The sequence below is a fragment of the Cuculus canorus genome, chromosome 17 (genome assembly GCF_017976375.1).
Source record: "Cuculus canorus isolate bCucCan1 chromosome 17, bCucCan1.pri, whole genome shotgun sequence".
NCBI lineage: Eukaryota > Metazoa > Chordata > Aves > Cuculiformes > Cuculidae > Cuculus > Cuculus canorus.
In genome coordinates this window covers 12,985,744-13,006,698 of record NC_071417.1, presented here as the reverse complement: position 1 = coordinate 13,006,698, position 20,955 = coordinate 12,985,744, and the positions used below count along the sequence as shown (strand labels likewise).

Genomic DNA, 20,955 nt, shown 5'->3' with positions numbered 1-20,955 from the left:
CTGACTTCTCTTAGACTAACAATTGCCTTTGGATTCTCTAGCCGTGATCACCTAAAACAACAACAAAACTCTCCAAAATAGGCACATTTAACATGGAAGTGATTAAGAAATTAAGATAAAGCCTCATAATGCCTTCTTTTATTTTTAAACAGATCATAATCTGTACCTTAAAAGAAAAAAACACAACCCTGCTTCCACTTACAGCAAATCACCTCTAAAATACCTACAGAAATGGAAACAGCCTTACTAGCTCCATGGGAGACTTACCTAGGTGATGCCGGCAAACTTGCGCATAAAGTTTGAGTCTGGAATGATTGTCGCACTCCTCAGTGCCCCAGGGCTGGTTAAACCAGTCGCTCACGTGCTCATCCGTTAGCTTTTGTGCCACAGTCTTTCCCACCCGCATGATCCCATCACGTAACACTTTGCAGATTGGTTTGTGCTGGCCAAGTCTACACATCTGGGGAAGAAAGAAGAAATGCTTGTAACTGGACGCCAAGCACCTGAGTAAGTTTTGCAGACTGGCTCGTAGAGTAAACCTTTTGTTACCAGCACACATCTGGTGGCTTAATAAATACAAAAACAAAAGGTCCTGTTTGTCTGTTGACTTGAACTGTGCTTACAGTAAAACTAAGGTGACAGAGTAATCTCACACATTCAGCAGTACCCAGTTTGCATGCTAAACAGGAGACGGTTTTGTCTCCAGCCCAGTAATTATAAGAATGCAATAGTTTGTTTAATCTGCTCCTTGCTCATCATGTTTGATTGGGCCTTCATGCAGTAGCTTGCAACTGTATTAATACCAGTGTTGGATCCTCTGCGAAATACCAGAATGTGTACTGGGAAGAGGAGATGGCAAGAACTACCCAGAAGCGCACCGAGAAACACAGCAGATCTCAATCAGATTGCATTCTTGGAGTCTGGCAGCACAGAATGCCCTCAAAGGGAAAGACATCCTTAATCAAATAACTGTTACTTTCAACAACATGGACTCCTCCCAATGAACATGCAGTAGAGCAAAAGCGATACATAAGAAGAAATAATTCAGTGTCGTTCCTCTTTCCAACCTCATAAACAGCACTCAAGTCCCTGAAGAAAGTTTTGGCTCCATTGAGCAAGGCCTCATTTTCTGGACACACCACGATGTAGGCGACATCCCGATGGCCCCCGTACGGGTCCAGCAACAGCCTCTCCCAGAACGGCAGGGAGAACGGAGAGATTGTCAGGAAGTCCTTGTCATACCCCACTAGTAAAGTCGGGATCGGAAGAGGCTCAGGAGATTCCTCAGAGCCTTCAAAGAGAAAAGGAGAAAGAAAACACATTTCAATGGCTGGTTTAGCTGCACTGGGATTGCTGATGTACCAGGCAGTTGCCGGAATACTGGAAAGACTGATCCTTTGCCATGCTGAGTTCCCAAGAAGTCTGGCCACAGTGGGGAATACATATGCCGAGGCTGGATCGTGCCTAAAAAACAGGTTCTCCCACAGTCTTTTTCCTTTGAAAAAATATTTAATTAAGGAGAAGAAAGATTTATACTGTACTTCAGAAATGTCATAAAATCAAAGTCCAGTCAGCCAAAGCAGAGGGAGCCGATCCAAGCATCACTTAAACTTTCCTAGAAAGCTGCAATAAAACATCTTTCAGTGTACTGTAAATACATGCACTGCCCTCCCCGAGGCTTCATCTCGTGGTTTTACTTTGTCGTGACCACAACCACAGCTCACAAGTTCCTGTTCAACCAACAGTAATGACATGAATACACAAAATCTGATCTTGCAGGTCTTTATCTGCCTCCACCTGGTTGTGCAACATTACTGACTGGTTAGGCAGACTGATTTTCATACATACAATTTCATCATTTATAATGTTTTAATCTAGAATACTAAGCACAGTCATCATAACTCTAAATTTGCCTCCTGCCCCTCTCTACAGGCAGCGTTCCAGAGCCCTCACTGTCCCAGCCGAGAGGATTTTCATCAGTTTAATGAAGTGTCTCCCAGACACGGAGCTCGTTAGAAGAAACAGTGTTGAAAATTTCAAGCAAAAATGTACTCAGTGTTTCTGCAGAGCATACTCCATCTCTGTTCAAGAGTTAACATTCAGTAAAAATGACTGAATCTAAACCAAAGGCTCTGCTGCTTCCTATATGGTAATATCCATTCTGTTTATACGGTAAATTTTAACTCTTAAAGTTACAAATTATGGAAAAAGGACTGCATGAAAGGTACTCCTCGTGAAGCACAACAGCTTTGGACAGGAGCTGTAGTTAGCACAAGTTGTCCCATGCCCTGAGGAAAACAGCGGTATTTCAAACACCAACAGAGAGAAAATGAAGGAAAGCACGTTGCTTTTTGTCTTTGTTGGAACTGCAGACAAAAACTAAGCAAGACGGCATTGGTTAGTACTGAAATGAACTGCAGGTGAGAAATACACATTTAAAAGTCAGGCATTAGTTTGCAAATGAGCACATCCAAAATCTATGTTGTCATTTGTATTTTCCAGAAGTGTCACTTGTAACAGAGACACTTAAACTCAAACTCCTTATTAAGACTATGGGAACCTTCCCAAGAAGCAGAGCTCTCTGTGGAGAAGGCATTACCTGCTTTTTCTATCCTTGTCCAGGTCAGAAAGCCCCTCTTCCCCATTAGGATGCGGTACAGCTTTAGCAGCTCCCCCTCTCTGGCTGTTCACATACCAGCTCACTTCAGTACAAGCCACGATACGGACTGAGCTAGGGAGGTTGATCCTAACCCAGCATTTCCCACTCATCATCTGGAAGGATAATACCTCCACTATGGAATTCAAGCATGTGCTTCAAAAGCCTTTGAAGACCATAAAAAAGTACTATTTAAAGAGCCCATTTGTTCTAACGCATTCCCATTTCCAGAAAACTACGCTTTCACTTTAACGGCTGGTGTGTAACGGTGTCCATACCATAGGTTCCCCGTCCTGCCATCTTATGGAACTGCTGCCAAGTGAGTGGTCCCTGCACATGCTGGATGTTCTCCCAGGTCCTTCCTGTTCGCTTCTTCTGGATAGCATCCTGGAGAAACGGCTGCAGCGACAGCAGCATGCGCACCACGTCCTGGGAGGAGAGCATGCTGATATCCAACACTGCAAAGGACAAAGGAGCATCCATCATTCTCAGCGAGGAACAGTAAGAATTATTTTAAGGTGGCAACATTTTTGGCGTGTTGTTCCTTGGTATTGTTCTGCACAATGCACATAAAATGTGTACAACTCTAATTAGCTTAACGGCATTTATGAAAACATTGCTGAAATAAAGCTGTTGTCCTAATCCTTTTCATTCACCTTTCAATGTTACTGTTGGCCGGCTCTGTTCGTAAGAAGTCAGAGCATCTTCAACAGGTAATATCTCATTGTAAATCACTTTTTCTTTCTTGGTGACACTTTCACACAGAGCATTTCTTGCCTGCTGACTGCTTATACCCTCCTACAAAGAAAAGAGGCCATAATTCTGCCTCTTCCCAATACTTGAATTTGTTTTGCATCTCTGCTTCAGATTGTGAACTTGCACAGGCTTTTTCACAATTTAGACCACAAAGCCTAAGAACAGCTGGACTCTTTGGACTTTAGATGCCACTTATAAAGCTCTCAGAAAGCTACTTTATTCCTATAATATTTTTATGCATCTAATTTCCACCATAAAGATCAAGTGGCTCACAAATGGCAAGTTTCAAATCACAAAAATTCAAAGACAAAAAGATCTGTTCTGACCCGTACCATTGCTGTGAGGCCAAGAATGTACGGTGGCACTTCTTACTAGAGCTTCGTCCACTTTTCCACCAGTGGGGTTGTCCACATACTGCCTGCCTTGCTCGAGGGCATTGAAGCATTCCACCCAGGAGTCGTTACTGTCTGCCTGCAGCCTGTCGTAACTCCAGTTCATACACGGGAGCGTCTGGCGGTTGTTGGAGGACATGTAATCCAGGCAGCTCAGAGCTGTGAACGGCTGTGTGTGTTGGTTCTGGAGGAGGAGGAGGAGGCTCACTGGAGGTTCCTGGGTCCTTCTACCTCCCTCTCCCAGCTGAGAGATCAAGTTGCTTTGACTCGTCATCAGTCGTCTTTCTGCAGCTTGGCCAATGTCTGAGGTCTTGCCAAAAATATCCAGCTCGTCCTCGATGAAGAGCCCGGAGTTGTAACCTAATTTGCGGTTCATGATAGCACTAAAGCCACAGGTGCAACGGTACTGATCTTCGTTAGACGAGTCCGGGATGTATAATCCAACATCCGCACCTTTAATATTCATATTACAGGCGCAGATACAACAACTGTCAAAGTTACGGTCTTTGAAGATGTTCAACACCGAGTCGGAAAGAATCAAGGTGACGTAGAGGCTGTGGGCTTCGGGGATCGGCTGAACGGTGGCTGGCTCCACGGAGTTCAGTGGTCGCGTGGTAGAAGGGGTAGAAGCAGGTGAACCTTGATCTGTGCTGTCATATTTTACAGATCCTTGGCCGCTTGCAGTACCCCCACCTCTAGGAGTCCTTGGGGTCCTGGGAGTGCGCGGGGTAGGGACAGAGAAGCGCGGAGTTGCTGGTGAGGGCAGAACTCCTGCCCCGCTGTTGCTGGCCGGAGCAGTGCTACTGAGCGTCACGGGTGTATTCATCTGAGGAGTGTTCATCTGAAGATAGTCCTGGTCGGCCAAACTCCCAACGCTAGGCACATTGCTACGAGAAATGCATGAGAAACCAGGGTCAGGCGCCACCACAGACTGGTTAGTTGTGAGACTGATTTTGTAAAGCTTATTTAAATACAAGATGGTGAAAATTGAAAGGATTCATTGTAAGTGCAATAAAGAAAGAACATCTCCAGAGGTTCTGCTCAGAACCTTTTACTGTGATTTGCAACTAAAACCGTAATGCTCGCCATGAACAACTGTTGTTTCCTATCAGTATAACAAAGAGTTGCCCATCTTGGGCACTTAGCCCTACTTAAAGGTTATTCTCTTTGCCTAAAACCCAAATGCTCTTGAGGAGAATCTCTAGATTGTTAAGATTTCAGGATATTTGTAACTCTTTTAGGGAAAAGAGAAAGTACTGTAGTTGCTGTTTTAAACACAGTTCTCTGTAAGGAGATGGCCATTAGTGGAAATGATGAAACTATGTCAGCTGCCTCAAAATCCTATTTTATTTTATAAATTATGACTTTTGATAGCTGTCAGGAGTCGCGGCACAGACACAGCACTGCCTCACGGTGGTGTGGAACTGATAGCAGCGTCTGAGATACTATAAATGCAAATCCTCTGGGATTACAGAGTCTGCAGCACAACATGACACGGCCCTTACAAACTCTTAGTCCAGGACAGCTAAGAATCATATTTTGGGGTCATCTCCTGACATGACTGTTTTTTATTACTCTGTTTTTGTCATTTTCTGCCAAATTTAAGTGACCGGAGAATAGCTTGTCCGTGCCCATGAAATCTGTCTCCTCTTTGGGATGACTCATTACAGCAGGAAACAGGTAATGTGAGGCCACTCAAAAGAAGATCTTTAACGTACTTGTCTCTTTCCAAGTTGCTAATAAGTTGCTCACTGTTCTTAGGTGAACATGTGTTCATATCACATTTGGGTAAAGAAATGTTGGAAGCATTCAATCAGTTTTGATAAAGAAAGGGAAATGTTCTTTTTCATGTTTGTTCTTACCATGTGCTTTGTGTGTTATTTAAAAGGAGCGCTATCGTATGCTCACATATCACAGCAACTTGAAAAGGAAAACAAGGAAGACCTTATTCCTTAGAATCATTTGATTACCTTGAACTGATAGACGTGCAACTCAGAGCAAGGGAGGGAAAAGCTGAAGGAGTTCTGAGTCTGCAGCACACTGAGTGCTCAGACTAATAAGAAAAGGTGACCTAGAAACCTTGATTGGCAATCAGCGCTCTGTCAGAGGCCTGCAGTAATAATCTTCCCTCTAATTGGATTACATTGAAAATGAAAGGGTTTTTTTTTCCCCAACAAATACCTGAAATTAATAACCAGTTCAGCCCGGTGAATCAGTTGCTGTTATGAAAAAACCCGAGAATTCAATTTCTCCTGGGCTCTATCAAGGGTTTACAATTTCTCTTTTGCAATTCTTCGGAGAACACTGACAGATCCTTTGGAGCTGGAAAAGGACTGATTTACAGACTGATTTAACGATACAGGCTGTTTCCTCTAAAAAAGAATGCCAGGCGGCAGGAGACCTCGTACTGTTATTACACCTGTTAAGAGGTTTTATGAATTTAATGGTGCAAATTCTTGGTAGCTTTCAAAATCTCCAGCAATTCATTTCTTCCAAAAACATGGCTAATTTCTGAGAATTCAGTAAGGAATAAAACCTTCTAAATGTAATAGCAGCCTCTGCTTATAGGTCACAGCTCTCTCACGTAGAAGAGACTCGGCATCTTTTCTTCTAGCGTGCAGCAGGGGGTGGGCAGCGCACACCCTGTCCGCATCCGGCTGCTCCGTCTGGGACGCAGTCAGGCCAAACCACACAAACTCCAAACAGGTAACACGGGAACGCGGAGGAGAGCACGGGCACAGCCCTATGCAAAACATTGAGAGACCCTGAAGGGGAGCTGGTATCACAGGACCGGATACAAGAGACTGAAACTGGGCCTGAACAGACAGGTGCAAACACGAGGGGAGCCTCACTGCAGGCGAGAGAACTGGGCACCGGGATGGCAGGACAGGGGCTCAGACGTTAAGCACCTTAATCTTATTCCCCTATGCTTCTGCTTCGTGTTGAATTACAATATTTTTCTCTATGTGAAACTGCAATTCATTGAAGTGCCACACGTTCCTGCTCTTTTAAAAGCACTGAGAGTGCAGTGGACGCACGCTGCAGCACCACCAGGTTCCAAAAGCTTAATTCAAACAGTCCTACAAACAGAACTTTTTTGATGTGAAACAATGACAAAGTTACAAGGTGTAAAATGCATTTGCAGGATATTTTATGGTTCTGGTGTATAGTAAAGCACTGTTAATATATGTAAAATATTTAATTAACGAGCCATTCTAGGTAGGCGCATGACTGATATCCCACCAGACTGTACTTACTTGTAGCCATCTCTAATGAAAGTGGCTGCAGGCGGCAAAGGAAGTTGTTCAATTTTAGGAGGAACAGCCCAAGAAGGCCTGAAAATGCAGGCATCTGGTATCTTCAGAGGTAGGAGGCACTGACTTGGCAGCATCTTCAGCGGAGCAAAGAGGGAGGAGCCCACAAAAGGTTGAAATGATGGAACTCTGTGCACGTACGAAAAATCCTGTAACAGCGAAGTGACATTGTTTACAATATGGCAAGGTTGCTCTTTATACTTAGATATATTAAAATCTAAAGTACTGTTTGAACCCTCCACAACTGCATTTTATCTGAAGTATAATTATTAATATAATTACAAAATGTTCACGAGCAGTTCCTTCAGGGACACTAAGCTGAGGCCCCTGTTACACCGAGACACAGTGCAACTGCAGTGTCAGCAGATTTCACAATTAGACTCATTTAAGACAAGCTACATCTGTATATAACCAGTGTACTATGAGATTTCCATACTCCCTAGCTTTAAGCACCTAATTTAGGCACTTAAAAGATGGATTTTTACAAGACTTTTATACTGACAACGGAGAGAGAGGCTGAGCCCCAGTGTGACGAAACCTTAGGTGCCTTCAGTCAGCATCTCCGAATAACCCCTTGCTGGGGATTAGTATAATCCAAGTAATAACAGCAGACACTTTATACACCCCAAATATTAAATATAAATGTATAAACAATCCAGTTTACTCTCATTGACTGTCACGTTTGCAGAGACTGATGACGAGCACTTCAACCAGAGTTTTTAGCGCTATTCCCAGTTCCTTTCAGGAGCACAGAGTCCTTTTGAGGCACTACTGCAAAGTGAAAACCACTACTGAAACAGTAACGGTTGTCTCTCTCAGAATTGCAGTATTTAACAACGCACCGATCTTTGCATTCTTCCCCGGCACCTTGTAAAGCGCTGCGAGATGAGCGCTGCGTGGGTTACCGCCGCCGGCTGCTCAACGCTCAGCAGGAGGAATCTCTGTCCATGTTCTCACAATGATTAGCGATGGGTTTAGGTGCCCATTTCCCACTGCTGTGTATGAGCAGTGACGTACTCAAAGCAAGTAAACTGGGCCGTTGGGAATGTTATCAGGCAGAAATAACAGGTATTTTAATACTCCTAAAACGGGTGTGAAGGAGATTAAAATGTCTTTACTATCAATGACACCCTAAAATCTGTTCTCAGTGAAAAACTTTCAGCTCAGCCAATTCCAATAGAGATTTTCTTTCCTGGCCTGTATTATCCTAGTCTTAAGCAAAGGGTTTACTGCACAACCAGAAGTAAAACACCCAGCAAGGTCCATGACAAGGCTAAGTCTTAGAAACCTTATAAAAATCTTATTTCAAACTTCTACAATGGTACAAAACTGGCAGATACACAAACACCGCATGGCCCGTGGCGAGCTGCGCCTCAGTAAAGCCTCTAAGATGCCTTTCCTTACTGTGCCTTTGAGTTACGAAGTTAGGACAGAAGGAAGAGCACAACTCCCAGAAACATGACAAACATAAAATTGTGAGAAGCAAAATACTTACACTTATAATCAGGGAAACAATTAAAAAGCTCTTTTACTAGAGGAGAGTTTTGTTTCCAACTAAAGGCTGTCCGGTGCCCGTTCCTTACAGCAGTCCGCTACCCACGCTACGTGTGACTGGGTTGTAAGAGATTATAAAACACCACTTCTTTGGCAGGTTACCTTAATGTCTTCAGGTTTAGGGCTACCTAATCCATCTTCCACCTCCAGTTTGAACTCAGCAAGCTGTGGTGGAACCATGCTGACCATGGGACTTTCCATCATTCCCAAGGCGGTCACGGTCTCTGAACTTATTCCATCTTTATAGCTCATTACCGGGGAAAAGGCAGGGTGTTGTTCTAAAGATGGTGGTGTTGGGAACATCCTTTGGAGATCCGCCACAGCTAAACAGGATGAAACAACGCACTGTTAATCATTACAATGTAAGTTGTTGAGGAAATCCAGTAAAACAGAAGAGCTCTTATTTCATCAAGTAAACCCTAGAGCAAAGATGCCACAGACCTCCTAGAGCTCCGACACCAGGATAAATCTGGATGAACAGTTAACCGCTAGGGAGAAACTCCAAACCTTCCTAGGGATACTTTGAAAGCTTATTGTCCATCAGAAACAACAAAATATTTCATAACAGAAGAGACTCATTGACGTTAATGTAAAGTTCACCCCAACAACTGTCACTAAGGAGACACAGGGCAGCTTCTTCCCTTTTTCAGAGCTGATACCGAGCCCTACAACTGGAAGCTTTTGGAATTACATCCCCCGAGCTGCATCTTCACACCGACATGCAGCCACAGCAGTCTCATTCAATCCGTCAAACAAAAATCAGAATAAAGCCTTGTATTGCCTCCACAGCTCCGTTCTTTCTCCTTCCAGTTACCAGCTACTTGTTGTGCTTACAATTCAGAACATACGCTGTCTTTCCCTGGCTTGAATTAGGAGAGATGTTCTCTGAGTGTAACCATCACTCTGGCGAATTCATTGTTAAAACAGTCAATTACAGCAGGGTAAATTCCCCCGGCTGTCTCTTCTTGAACACTTCTGGCAGACTAAATGCCCAGTTCCAGCTCCGTTCCAGTCCACACTGCCATTCTGAGCTGACAGGACACTAAAGATCATGGGGAATGCATAAATAAATACAGATGGGACGCTGTGGAAACCCAAACTGGTGAAACGTAGTATTAGGGCTCTATGATGATGGCCAAGGCATTTCAGTTCCCTTCAGACACTGCTGTGCCTCGGCAGCCAGTGCCAAAGGTGCAGCCACACAAGAGAAGCAGAAGGTATCTATTGAACTTATTTCACGTGGCTCTACAGTAAATCACCGCCTCACGGCCAAGCTCACATCAGTTTGCAAAATTCTGCAGTGCAGATTAATAAAAAAGTTTAATTACAAAAAATCCCCAACCTTACAGCAACAGGCCAACCATCGTTATTCATTTTCATGTGTGTCAGGCTTGAAAAAGCTTTGCATATTTTAAAAAGCTATGGATCAACTAAACCTGTCAAAATCCAATCTCTGTATACTTGAGACTTCCACATCTGAGTAAATCAGCACAGTTTTTATGGGTCCATAAAAGTCTGACTCATCTCCTTCAGACTGTTTTTTTCTTCTCCTCAATTTGCTCTCATTACCAGCTGAAGTTAATGAGAAGGCATTAAAGAATGATTTGCAGTGAGATTTGATTTCTGCTTGTAGCAGCCACGAAAATCAAACATTCTTCCTCCTCACCACTAAGTAATTTGTAATCCATAATTTGATCTGGTAGCATTACACCAAAACCTTCCACCTTTCTCCTCTCTCACACACACACACATTTCTCCCTCCCTTCGAGAGAAATGCCCCCCAGACCAATAATGCAGGAGAGCCCATATATCTCAGAGAGGGAAAGGTTCTTATGCCCAAGAGTTGTTGGCACAGCTCTTCCCCAAAAGCCCCTATTATTTTAATTTCATTTCACACATTTCCTGCACACTAAATTTTCCAAGTTCCCTGATCTCCCACAGCCTTCCCTGTACGTGCATAGCGCCGTCAGGAGCATCGCTTCTACCATAACCATCTGTAACAGGCTGACGGGGTGTTGTCAGTCAGAACCAAGTGCTTTGATTTTAATCACACAGTTCAATGTCTTAGCAGTTGGCTTCTTTAAAAGAAGAATGGTTTATCCTTAAAGAGAGATATGGTAATGGTGCGAGTGACTGAGATTGAGAATTGAGAATAGAGGGATAGCTTCTAAATGAAGATTTGTAACAAATCCCTCCCATACTTCCAATCTAAGACAATGATGTCAATAGAAAATCATCTCAAATCCTAGTAGGCACATTAAAAATATACATCTATATTACCTTCCTCTGTTTCCATTAAAACCTGCTTATCCTCTTTTAGTATTGGCATCTGGGAATTGCAGCACAAAATAAGCACACTACCTCTTAGCCTGAAAAAGGGACATCCTAAGCCCCCTACAAAAGGCAGTCTGGTAGCTATAAGGAGATTTTAACCGTCAACAAAGTGATAATCAGCTGTTGCTCCTTACTTGGCGGGTACGGTACTGCTGTTCTGCCGTCCTTCCCTACAGGGCGCTCCTCAGACACAACCGCAGGCGTTTTTGATGACCGAAGAGCTGGTGATACAGCCTAAAAGCAGAATAACCACAAAGTCTGGTAAAACATATACAAAATACTAGAATTCATAAGCTATTACAAATTCTGAAAAGCCTCTGAATGGGATTTCAGAAGGAAAAAGGGTATTTTTCTGCTCTCCCATCTGCCCCCCAGCAGCCTGGATTTCTTTTTCTTCTCTTTCAACTCTATCTCTATACACACAAATTATATTGAAAATGTTATCACAGACACTCAGCTTGAAATAAATGCGATGACTCTCCTTGGTTCTGCATTTGGGCTACTCTGAGAGGACAATGAGGATACAACACAGAGTCAGAATGCCACAATCAGACTGGCATGGGGACAGCTCACCACATGCAAGTTTTAAGAGGAGAACATTGGGTCTGTCTGGGCCAACTTCACCAAAAAAAGGTAATTTTTAATTTTGGCAAAAAAAGTCCTCTAGTAGATTTTCACGTTAACTGCAACATCTCAAGTGCAGTTAGCGTGGAGTCCCAGAACAGGGAGAAGTGGTAAACACATTGGTGTAAAGTACTGCCAAGAAGCACGTGCTGGGCTTTTAAACCCTGTTATCTGCTATCAGCCAGTTCAGGATCACCTTCTGTATCATTAAGGCTATATCAGATTAAGCTTAAAAATACTATAATAATTATTCACATCTTTGCCTTTCCACAGGTCTCGATTTTTTTTCCCCTAGTAATTGATGTAAATCTGCTTTTCCTTTTGTATTTCCTAACACTCAGCCACTACTCCTCTCCGCACTGCAATAAACTGCTTGCAGAAACAGAAAGAAACACGCTCAGAGCATCGCTGAAACGCAGTAAGGTTGAATTTATTTTCCTTTGGGCAGCTTCTCAGCCACAGTAAAAGAACAAATCACCAGTTAACACAGCCTGGAGCTTTTCCATAACTCTCAAACACACACAAAATCCTGGCAAAAGGACACAAACCCCAGAGTAACAATGAGGCAGGTGCATCGCTTTACCTGTGCAGTATCCCTACGGGCCGTTCCTGTGATGCCGGGGCAGAAGGTGAGAGGGGCACACGTTCCCCTGTGCTGTCAGACAACAGAAGCTTTGGCTTTACCAAAGTGATCTCTGCATATTCCTGAATCAGACACGCTGCCAATTCTCTCTGATGGACACCTCTCTTGACGAACAACTCTTCCCAGGTAAAATCCAAGCCTGCCTACTTGGAAACTCTCTCCTATCTATCAGGGATAATCGCTCCCCGCTAGGCTTCCACCCTCCCCCTCATTTTTTTTCAGCCAAGGTTTAAGTCTACAGAACACTCAGTCCCTACAAAGACTTACACCAAGCTCATCTTCATCGGAATTGTCAAAGATATTATCCAGATCATGAAGCGATGGAGCCAGATCAGTCACCTGGGTGAGGCTTCCAGAGCCTGCTCGGCCTGCAGCGTTGTCTTGCCGGGTATCTATCCAAAGGACATGGGAAGTACATGAAAAATGGGAGCAAAGTTTAGAAACACAAAATTGCCTTTTTTCAGTGTTACTCCTCCCTCTAAAAAGGGGACAGGCAGAAATGAGGGAGCCCCTTTTCTGTGATGTAGCCTCGGAGTAGCCTTGCAGCCAGGTTTTAAGCAAGCACCAAAGGTCACTCAGGAACAACAAAGGCAGCCACCACTCAACTTTACCTTCTAAGAAAAATAAACTATGTTTCTACAGAAAGGACAAGCAAAATCAAGTTCTTCCATCTCAGGAGCTGTCTACAGCTCTCATGTTACACTAAGATGTTCAATATGTGATTTTTCCTTTCAGATTTTACTGCATATCTTGGAGTATTTTTCGCTTTGCAGAGTGAATGAAGGAGCTTTTACTCACCAGTCTTGGGAGCAGAACTGAAAATAGACATGGCATCTTTGCCATCAGGAACTGGCGTGGAATGACCCGTTGCAGGGATTTCCTTGGTACCAACTCCATCTTCTGACTATACAAAAAAATCCAAGAGATTTTAACGGATATTAATTTAAGCTGTGTAAGAACAACTGTTTTCCTATGGTGAGCCCAACCCAGCGCTCCGGATTAAATGCTTTGAGAAGCAAAGCAAAACTTTAGAAGGGCAAAGAACACAGTTGCCCAGTGTTTGTCCGTGTATCAGGAAAACCATGAAGTAACACAGTGTATGGCTAACAAAGGATTCCAGATGCATCAGTGAACACTGAGCCAGTGCAGATAATCAGCTGACTCGATTCCTCCAGAAAAAACATCTCCTAGAGCTTCAAGCGTGGTGGCTGCCCACCCAAGAACAAGGGAGCGCGTAGCCGGAGCTCAGACAATGGGACAGCTCGGTAAAGGGTAAGATCCATAAGAAGTCTCATCCACACAGGGCACGTGGTGACCAAACAACGGTGATACAGTCATTTTCTTCCACATATGGAAGAATACCTCTAAGGAAACGTTCAGACCAATGCAGCAACTCTGCCACAAACCCTCGCAGCAAAAGGCTACATTAATTTTGCCCAAGAGAATTAAAATGAGATTGGGCTCCTTGCAACAGCAGTGTTGCCACACACAAACGGGTTCAGAGCGGTGCCCGCAGACCCCAGTTCAGAAACACCTCAGGGCGATGAAGATTTTCCTGAGCGAGTGCAGGGAAGAAATACAAACCCTCCCTCGCCGGGATCTGTGGGACAGGCTGATCTCTTCCCAAGCGCTGTTGAGCAAACTCTGAGCTACAGGACTGTAAGTCCACCAGGAATGCTAGCAAAAAGATTCTGGATTCACGTGTTACCTTGCTCTTTTTCAGCGGATCTTTCTCAGCCCCAAGTTTGCATTTTTTATTGCCAGTGAAGCTGTACTTGATGTCACCATCTTCAAATGTGTATGGATCACTCGTGTCTCCCAAGCCTTCTCCGGGCTGTTGTATTAGAGACAAGGGGTCAAGGTAGTTCAGCGTCTGCACTGGTTTCTGCTGCCTCAGGATTTTAAACCGTTTATTAGGTTGTCCTAAGAGCCTGGAAATAAAAAGAAACAAGCAAGTGGTGAAACAAAACAAACACACCTTTTACAGCCAAGAAAAATAACAGCTCTTAGATCTATAGCTGTCGCACACAAATACAGCCCATTCTCACCCCATCCTCCTTGGTCAGACAGAAATGCATTTTTAACTCAAATAAAGGATGTGTTTGCCTACATTTGGCATTAAACTTCTTACTGTATTAAGAACTACTTTGGGACAATGAAAATCGAATTAATCTTGTCGCTACATAGATCAAAACACTTTGAAGTACACAATCTTTTTTGCGTAGCAAAATCCATTGTAATTACCTAAAATCAATGTTGTCATAACTCAAAAATTCTTCCTCAATTAATTTCAGCTCATACATTTTCATTAACTACTCTCTTTGGTAAATTTTTCTATGCATTCTTGGAATGCAAAAGTAATTTTTAGCATAAAATTAATTCAAATTCTCATGCTAAAACTATAAATAAATAAGTATCTTTGCATAAACAAATATCCATGTTTAAAAACTAAGAAAGGAAGAGACATAAGAATTCCTTAAAGCGTAGGTAGTTCATGTATTTGATGGAGGAAGACAGTGTGTGTAAGCTGTAGTTGTTCTAAAACAACACGTACAAGGGCACAGTAATCAGCATTTGCCCTTTCACGTGTACAGACCACAGACTGTCAGAGTTTTCAGTTTCAATCCTACAGAGACTGAAGTGAGTGGTAAAGCTTCTACCAATTCCAAAGATCCAAGAGTTTGGGTTTATAAAAAAGTTGTATCATTCCATAGCACAGTATCAGCTACCGCTTACTGTACGGTGCAATTTTAAACCCACACGACTGGACAAACCATCCTGAAGTGCCTCTGCAGTGCCATAATCAGTATTTCACTCCAAAGCAAGCACTTATGTAGCTGGAAGGCTGCATGACCCAAACCAGCTTTTCCTTTCTTAAATCATCAAAGGATGTAAGCTTAATAGAACGCTTACATTCGCTCGAATTACTGTGATAAAGGTCACAAAACCATTTATCAGTTCTCATAGTCCCCAAGAGAAAGCCAGCCATGAAAAAAGTTAGGAACACTACAATAAGGAGTACTACAATAGCACATTTCTATTTCAGCATTTAACGTTCTCTCCAGCTTCCATCATCTTTGACATTAGAGAAAAGCCCTCTACTTGTTCCAGTTTCAACTGAAAACGGAGTTTGGTCATGCTCATAATGCAACAGAAGCACGACACAGCCCGGCGTGCGCTCTTACCTTTTCAGTGCAGTGCTGTCTGCGTTTATTTCCATCTTGGTATCGTATCTCTCACACGGAAGATTCGGGAGCCTGAACTCTGGATCGTCACTCGACGGGACGCGGTAGGACCTCCACAGCGGCTCACTGTTCTGCGCCATCCCCCGGTACAAGGCCGTCTCGCTGACCTCTGCCATCAGAGGTAACCTCTGTCCGACAAGGACCGTCCTCTCCTCTAGGCCGGGCAGCGGCTGCAGCTCCAGCGCGCTGCCGTAGAGTGCTGGGTTCACGGGGACGGAAGGCGGGTCCAGGTTCTCTGCCTCCTGACCTCTCGGCTGCGGGCTAAGGGTGGGAGGCAGGGGGGAAGTAGGGGAACGGGGTGAATCCATAGGATTCATATTCATTTGCTTGCTTGGATTTCTAGCAGGTATAGACAGCGGCTTCTCGTATTTTCTGGAATTAGAGACTTCTATAGAGGACTCCATTCCTGCTAATCCCAGTTTCTGCCCTGACGTGTCCTGCTCCATGCATAGCTCTTCAGTCACAGAGGGCCGATGGTGGAAGGGCATCATTGGCCGTTTTTGCAGTTTTTCTCCTTTTTCCTGTCTCTCTGTCGTTTTGTGCTTTGAAGAGGCGGGAGGTGGCAACGACGATGATGTTCCCACGCTGAATCCTGGCTGATTTATCGTTGGGGGACGGCTGGAGCCAGCAGCAAAACGCTGTCTGAAAACCTTGTGCCTGAAAGCAGAGTCAGAAACAAGTCACTGCATGGTCTATACAGTAATCCGACAAACGGGGGAGAAAAAAGGAGCACTGAGAAATCTTTTGTCTATTTCTGATCTGTTAACAGATTCTGGAATGGTCTGATGATCCAAGCCAGGTCGTCTGCATTTTCTCTGGCCTATCAAGTGGAAAATTACATTCAAGGGAAAGATTTAATGTGTATAAAAGCTTAGATGGAAGGTAATACAACGAAGAATCCACACTAGTGTCGTTTTATTACCCTGAAGAAAGACAGCCCTTCAAATAAAGTGCCTGCCGTGGAGCGGCGCCACCACTGCACCCTCTGAGCCTCTGTTACAAGAGATACAGACGGAAATGGGTTTAGTTACGTTCACAGACACAACATTCAGCAGGATGCTCTCGTGGCAGTTTCCTCCTCCGTATCAGTTAAGGAAAAAGAGCAACTCTGGTCCAAAACCAAACCAAAAAAAGAAGCTAAGAAGTGAGGAAGAAAGCAATATTATAAAATATTCCCAACAAAAAATGCAGTAACTTACAAACTTGTTACTGGTTTCTCATTTTAATATGGCTTTTCTCGATCTGTATCCAGTATCTTTGGGACTGGGAAGCGTAAGACTGACTTTCAGTGTTTTAGGCACTGCTAAACAGTATTTTCATCATCCAGCTGATGGCCCCCAGGCACGGTACAACAAAGTCATCTACCTCTGTCCATACTATTATTAGCCTTTTTTGTTTGGATTTTTTGTTTAGTTGTTTGTTTGGTTTTTTAAGCTAAATGGAAACTGAAAGACTTATTGTGCTGAGTATTTCTACCTGTTTGAAGTTAAATACCACTTCAAAATAAATCACTCCATCCCCTTTTTTGTTTAAAAGAATACTATATAGAACAGCAACAAAATACTTCAGAACATGGAATATGCTTTTTACTCACAAAGATAAACTACATTTCACAGGTAAAGTGGACTACCAGATTGAAGAAATGAATTCCACTTTTATGATTAAGCTACGGAAACATCCCAGTGCATACAGCCGTCAAACAGTACAAATGCAGGTTCTTGTACCTGCTACATCCTATTCCTGTACCCATCCATGCTGGGGGCATTGTCCTGGCTTTCTTTGCGGGCTTAGCTGTTACCAGGCCGTGTTGCAAATCCTCTGCCGCAGCAGATGGCCGTTAGCTGCACTCACCCGTAATGTGGAGCTCACGCCCTAGTAACTGGAGATTTGCCTTAAGCGTGTTCTTGGAACATTTCGTTGATTCAGTTCTCCATCACTCACCGTATTTTAGTTGACCACAGAAAATGATTTTAGACAGCCTGTTGTTCAATACACAAAGTTGGGTCTATAGATGATTGAATTTCGTGCCGAGTACCAGACAACCCTTTAAGACTTGCTATTTAAGATCATATCTTGACATTTCATTTCTATAACACATAGAAAGGGCACGGTAATGACTAAACTAATATCTACATCAAAGTAGCTGTCCCGTTTCTGCAATAACACAGACAATTTTTATTGCTGGTTGAAATCAGGGACCACTTTCACATTAATGATAATTTTTTAATGCCCCAGTTGCTGTGTTTCCTAACTGCAGCATGATGTCGTTACGCTGGAGGTGTTAAGAAACAGTGTGAAGTTGCAAATGCAGCTGAATATATCCATAGATTCAGTTTTCATTGTCCACTATTGATTCCCTCTGCTTTCCACGCGAGGCTGGATCTCATTTTCCATAGAAAACACCTGGCATCCTGATAAAACACTTCTCTGTTCTGCACTCGAGTACGTACAAGAACACAAGAGGGTAAAGAGCAAGGCTGCAGAGGAGCAACGCTTCACTTGGGACACAGCACAGAGTCTCCAGGATGAACACCCTGCCCTCCTCACGAGGCACAGCTCCTCGGCATCCCATCAGCTCTTCCAAATACACAAATCAGATCTGGCTTCATGAGAAGGTAAACACAAAAGACACAAAAGGACAAAATCTTGCTTTGTTCCATTTTGGACAAAGGGAATTTCTAGCCGACAGCCCTGTGGAGCCGGTGAGAATGCTTCATTCCTGCATTCCCCTGTACAGCCAGATCCATGCAGAAAGCTCTGCGGTGACTGCTGTGGCAGGTAACACATTCAAGGATTTTATTAGACAATATATTAAATTAACTGTTAATAGCAACAGTATTATTCTCAAGTTTGCCTTACTGTTAGAGCAAATTAAAAGGAAAAAAGAATGCCAGCTATGCCTCAAACAGCCAGAAAGCAGAGAATCATTGCATCAACATCACCGGCGGCTGCACTGGCTGTTACTTTGGCCAAAACCCTTATTGCAGCTGGGGGGCATAATGACAGAGTTCGATCATATGAATGACATTTACACCTATGCATATCTAAGGAATAACTTCTTTAGATCACAAAAACATCTTTACGAATCTTGTAAGTCTACAGTGACCTTAGGACTTAAAAATTTCAGCAGGAGCCGTTCTGCAGGGCTGTTTCACCAGAAACTGGTTTTTTTTTTTTCTAGCCCTGTAACATCTCCCTGATGATTTTAAGAATGTTATGCAGAATTGCTAGTGCTCATTTGCCTTTCCTAAGTGTCTGGAAATTCAAGCATTCATAAAAGATGAAGAATAATTTAATAAACTTTATAGTATTTGTGTAAGTGAGCAGTGATTTCTTTTTGATCCATTGAGAGTGGATGAGCACGCTGCAGAGGTTTTACATTCTCTTGGTGTGATGATTGACTAGAGGTAAGTGGAATAAAAAGATTCTTTTTCCCTTTAAACAGGGACAGCAGCACTATCCCTCAGTCCCAGGCAGCTTCTGCCCCTCATCACCATGAGCCTTACTGCTCCAAACCTGAAAGTTCACACCTCTGAAAAGCCCAAAGGATGAGTTCATCACGAATGAGAAAGGTTTGAGTGATCCTAGCTCCCATTTTCTAGTCTAGGATAATTTTTCCACTCAAGCTGACGAGTGACAATGGTACGAGATGCACATTAATCACCTGAACATGAGTGATGATCACAGTTTTGATATTAGAGTTTCCTCTCCTCTGAGCTAAAACATAACTCCCTTTGTAAGTGCACCTCTGCCTGAACTCAGCAGGGCTCTTCCAACATGACAAATGCTTACTCTCTTCAAAGCTCACCTGAAACAAGAACAACGGACTCTTTGGACTGGATCCACAAAATCCCAAGAAACAATTTTTTTAGGAACTTCCTCTTCCAAATTTGCAGCTGTAATTTGTTTCCTCCTGAAGAAGATCAAATTATTTTAATAGTTATTACCTTTTGTAAAACAAAAATTTCAAAACCAGACATGCATAAATTCATATATGTTCCCCTCAAATAAAATAGTTCCTAATTCACCTTTGAAATAGGATTCTGTATTTAAAACTAGTTGCCTGTGTTACTCCTTAAAGCTTATAGTTCACCTCTGGGAGGATGGCACCCGCTCTGCATCAGACAGCTCTGACCCGAGTCTGAGCACAAGCAGCAAGGGGCAAGTGATTTAAACTGAATCTGGAAACTCTTCTGATAAAACAATGAGGAAATTGCACGGAAATAGTGATTTCAGGCCACAAATACACTTTAAATGTCCAGTAATAAAGGCCTATGACACTAACAACATGATTTTACCATATCCTTCAGCGTTTTAGTCCAACATCTGTAACATAACAAATATTACCTGTGGAGTTCTAAATATCAAAGATACAATATTTATGCTTCAGTCACCCAACTTTCAGTCTAGTAACTACAACTGGAGTGAGAAACTGCAGTCAGTAAACCTGAGAGCACACATTATAGATTTGTAACCTCAAAACTGTCACGATTAAGACACACAACCACGAACACAATGTTAAGTGTTAGAAGTTTTTAGCTGAACACAGTGACAAATTTTCTTTGATAATGCTGTTCTGCGCCATTAGCTTTGATTAGTGGCAAAAGAATTCTGTGAGGAATAGCATCATCCAAGGCTATTAGAATTTTAGCTCTATATAATGTTGTTAATCAACGAAAACATCAGGAGTGCTGCCTTACTTGGATTGTGACCTGTTGAGAATGCATTCCTTCCAGACACGGTGAACCATGCGATTGTGCAATTTTGCAGTAATCTTGCCTGATTTCTTTGGACTGTGCACACTGACGGTCCCCTCCTGCACCGCAGAATGGCTGATGCTGCTCTGGGAGCATCCACTTTCTCCTGCAATATAAAGTAAGCATTAAGGTTATAGCCATTCTTAATACGCACCTTTGATAGCTCTTCCTGAGCAGACTTTCCCTCCTGTAGGGCTGCTGACCACACAGATGTTCCCGTTCACTAGAGAGCACTGCAAGCATCACTACCAAAGACTGACTAAACTGCATTTTCAAGCAACACGTGCCTGTACGGCAATAAAGACGGCACTAAGTTAATACCAGGTATGTGTGTAATACAGTGGTGTAAGTCCTGCACCTCACATGAGAGAATATGCTCTGCCTCTTAAATCGAGGTCATTTAGCCCCTACAGCCTTGTACTGAATCCCTAAGAGAGCGCGGAGAGAGGTTTTTCCCAATTATCCTGGATGTGAAACTTGAATTTACATAGTCTTTGGTGAGCTGCTTTAAAGACTATGTTTATTATAATATGGATGATTCTAAAAGCATCTATTAAGAAAACCAATAATTTATGTAGCCTATTTCAAAGCAAGAACTGTTCTTTACACTGAAGATAAAACCTCACTGAAGAAACCAATGTGTGATGCTATTTCTTTCTGCTACACTTGAAATGAAATAT

At 43.0% G+C, this 20,955-nt stretch overlaps 1 protein-coding gene across 1 annotated transcript in view; it reads right to left on the bottom strand.

The window, feature by feature from the left end:
• The window catches only part of MED13L (mediator complex subunit 13L), a 162,068-nt gene that overhangs the window by 22,587 nt on the left and 118,526 nt on the right, over positions 1-20,955 (bottom strand). Inside the window, exons 8-20 of the mRNA XM_054082327.1 lie at positions 20,219-20,381; positions 19,327-19,431; positions 15,459-16,175; positions 13,982-14,204; positions 13,072-13,177; positions 12,541-12,665; positions 11,141-11,240; positions 8,775-8,995; positions 7,062-7,267; positions 3,745-4,691; positions 2,935-3,114; positions 1,068-1,291; positions 268-460 (exon numbers count right to left, since the gene is read on the bottom strand). Of these exons, the coding sequence (XP_053938302.1) occupies positions 268-460; positions 1,068-1,291; positions 2,935-3,114; positions 3,745-4,691; positions 7,062-7,267; positions 8,775-8,995; positions 11,141-11,240; positions 12,541-12,665; positions 13,072-13,177; positions 13,982-14,204; positions 15,459-16,175; positions 19,327-19,431; positions 20,219-20,381 (3,510 nt within the window). The remainder of the gene's footprint in view (positions 1-267; positions 461-1,067; positions 1,292-2,934; positions 3,115-3,744; positions 4,692-7,061; positions 7,268-8,774; positions 8,996-11,140; positions 11,241-12,540; positions 12,666-13,071; positions 13,178-13,981; positions 14,205-15,458; positions 16,176-19,326; positions 19,432-20,218; positions 20,382-20,955) is intronic.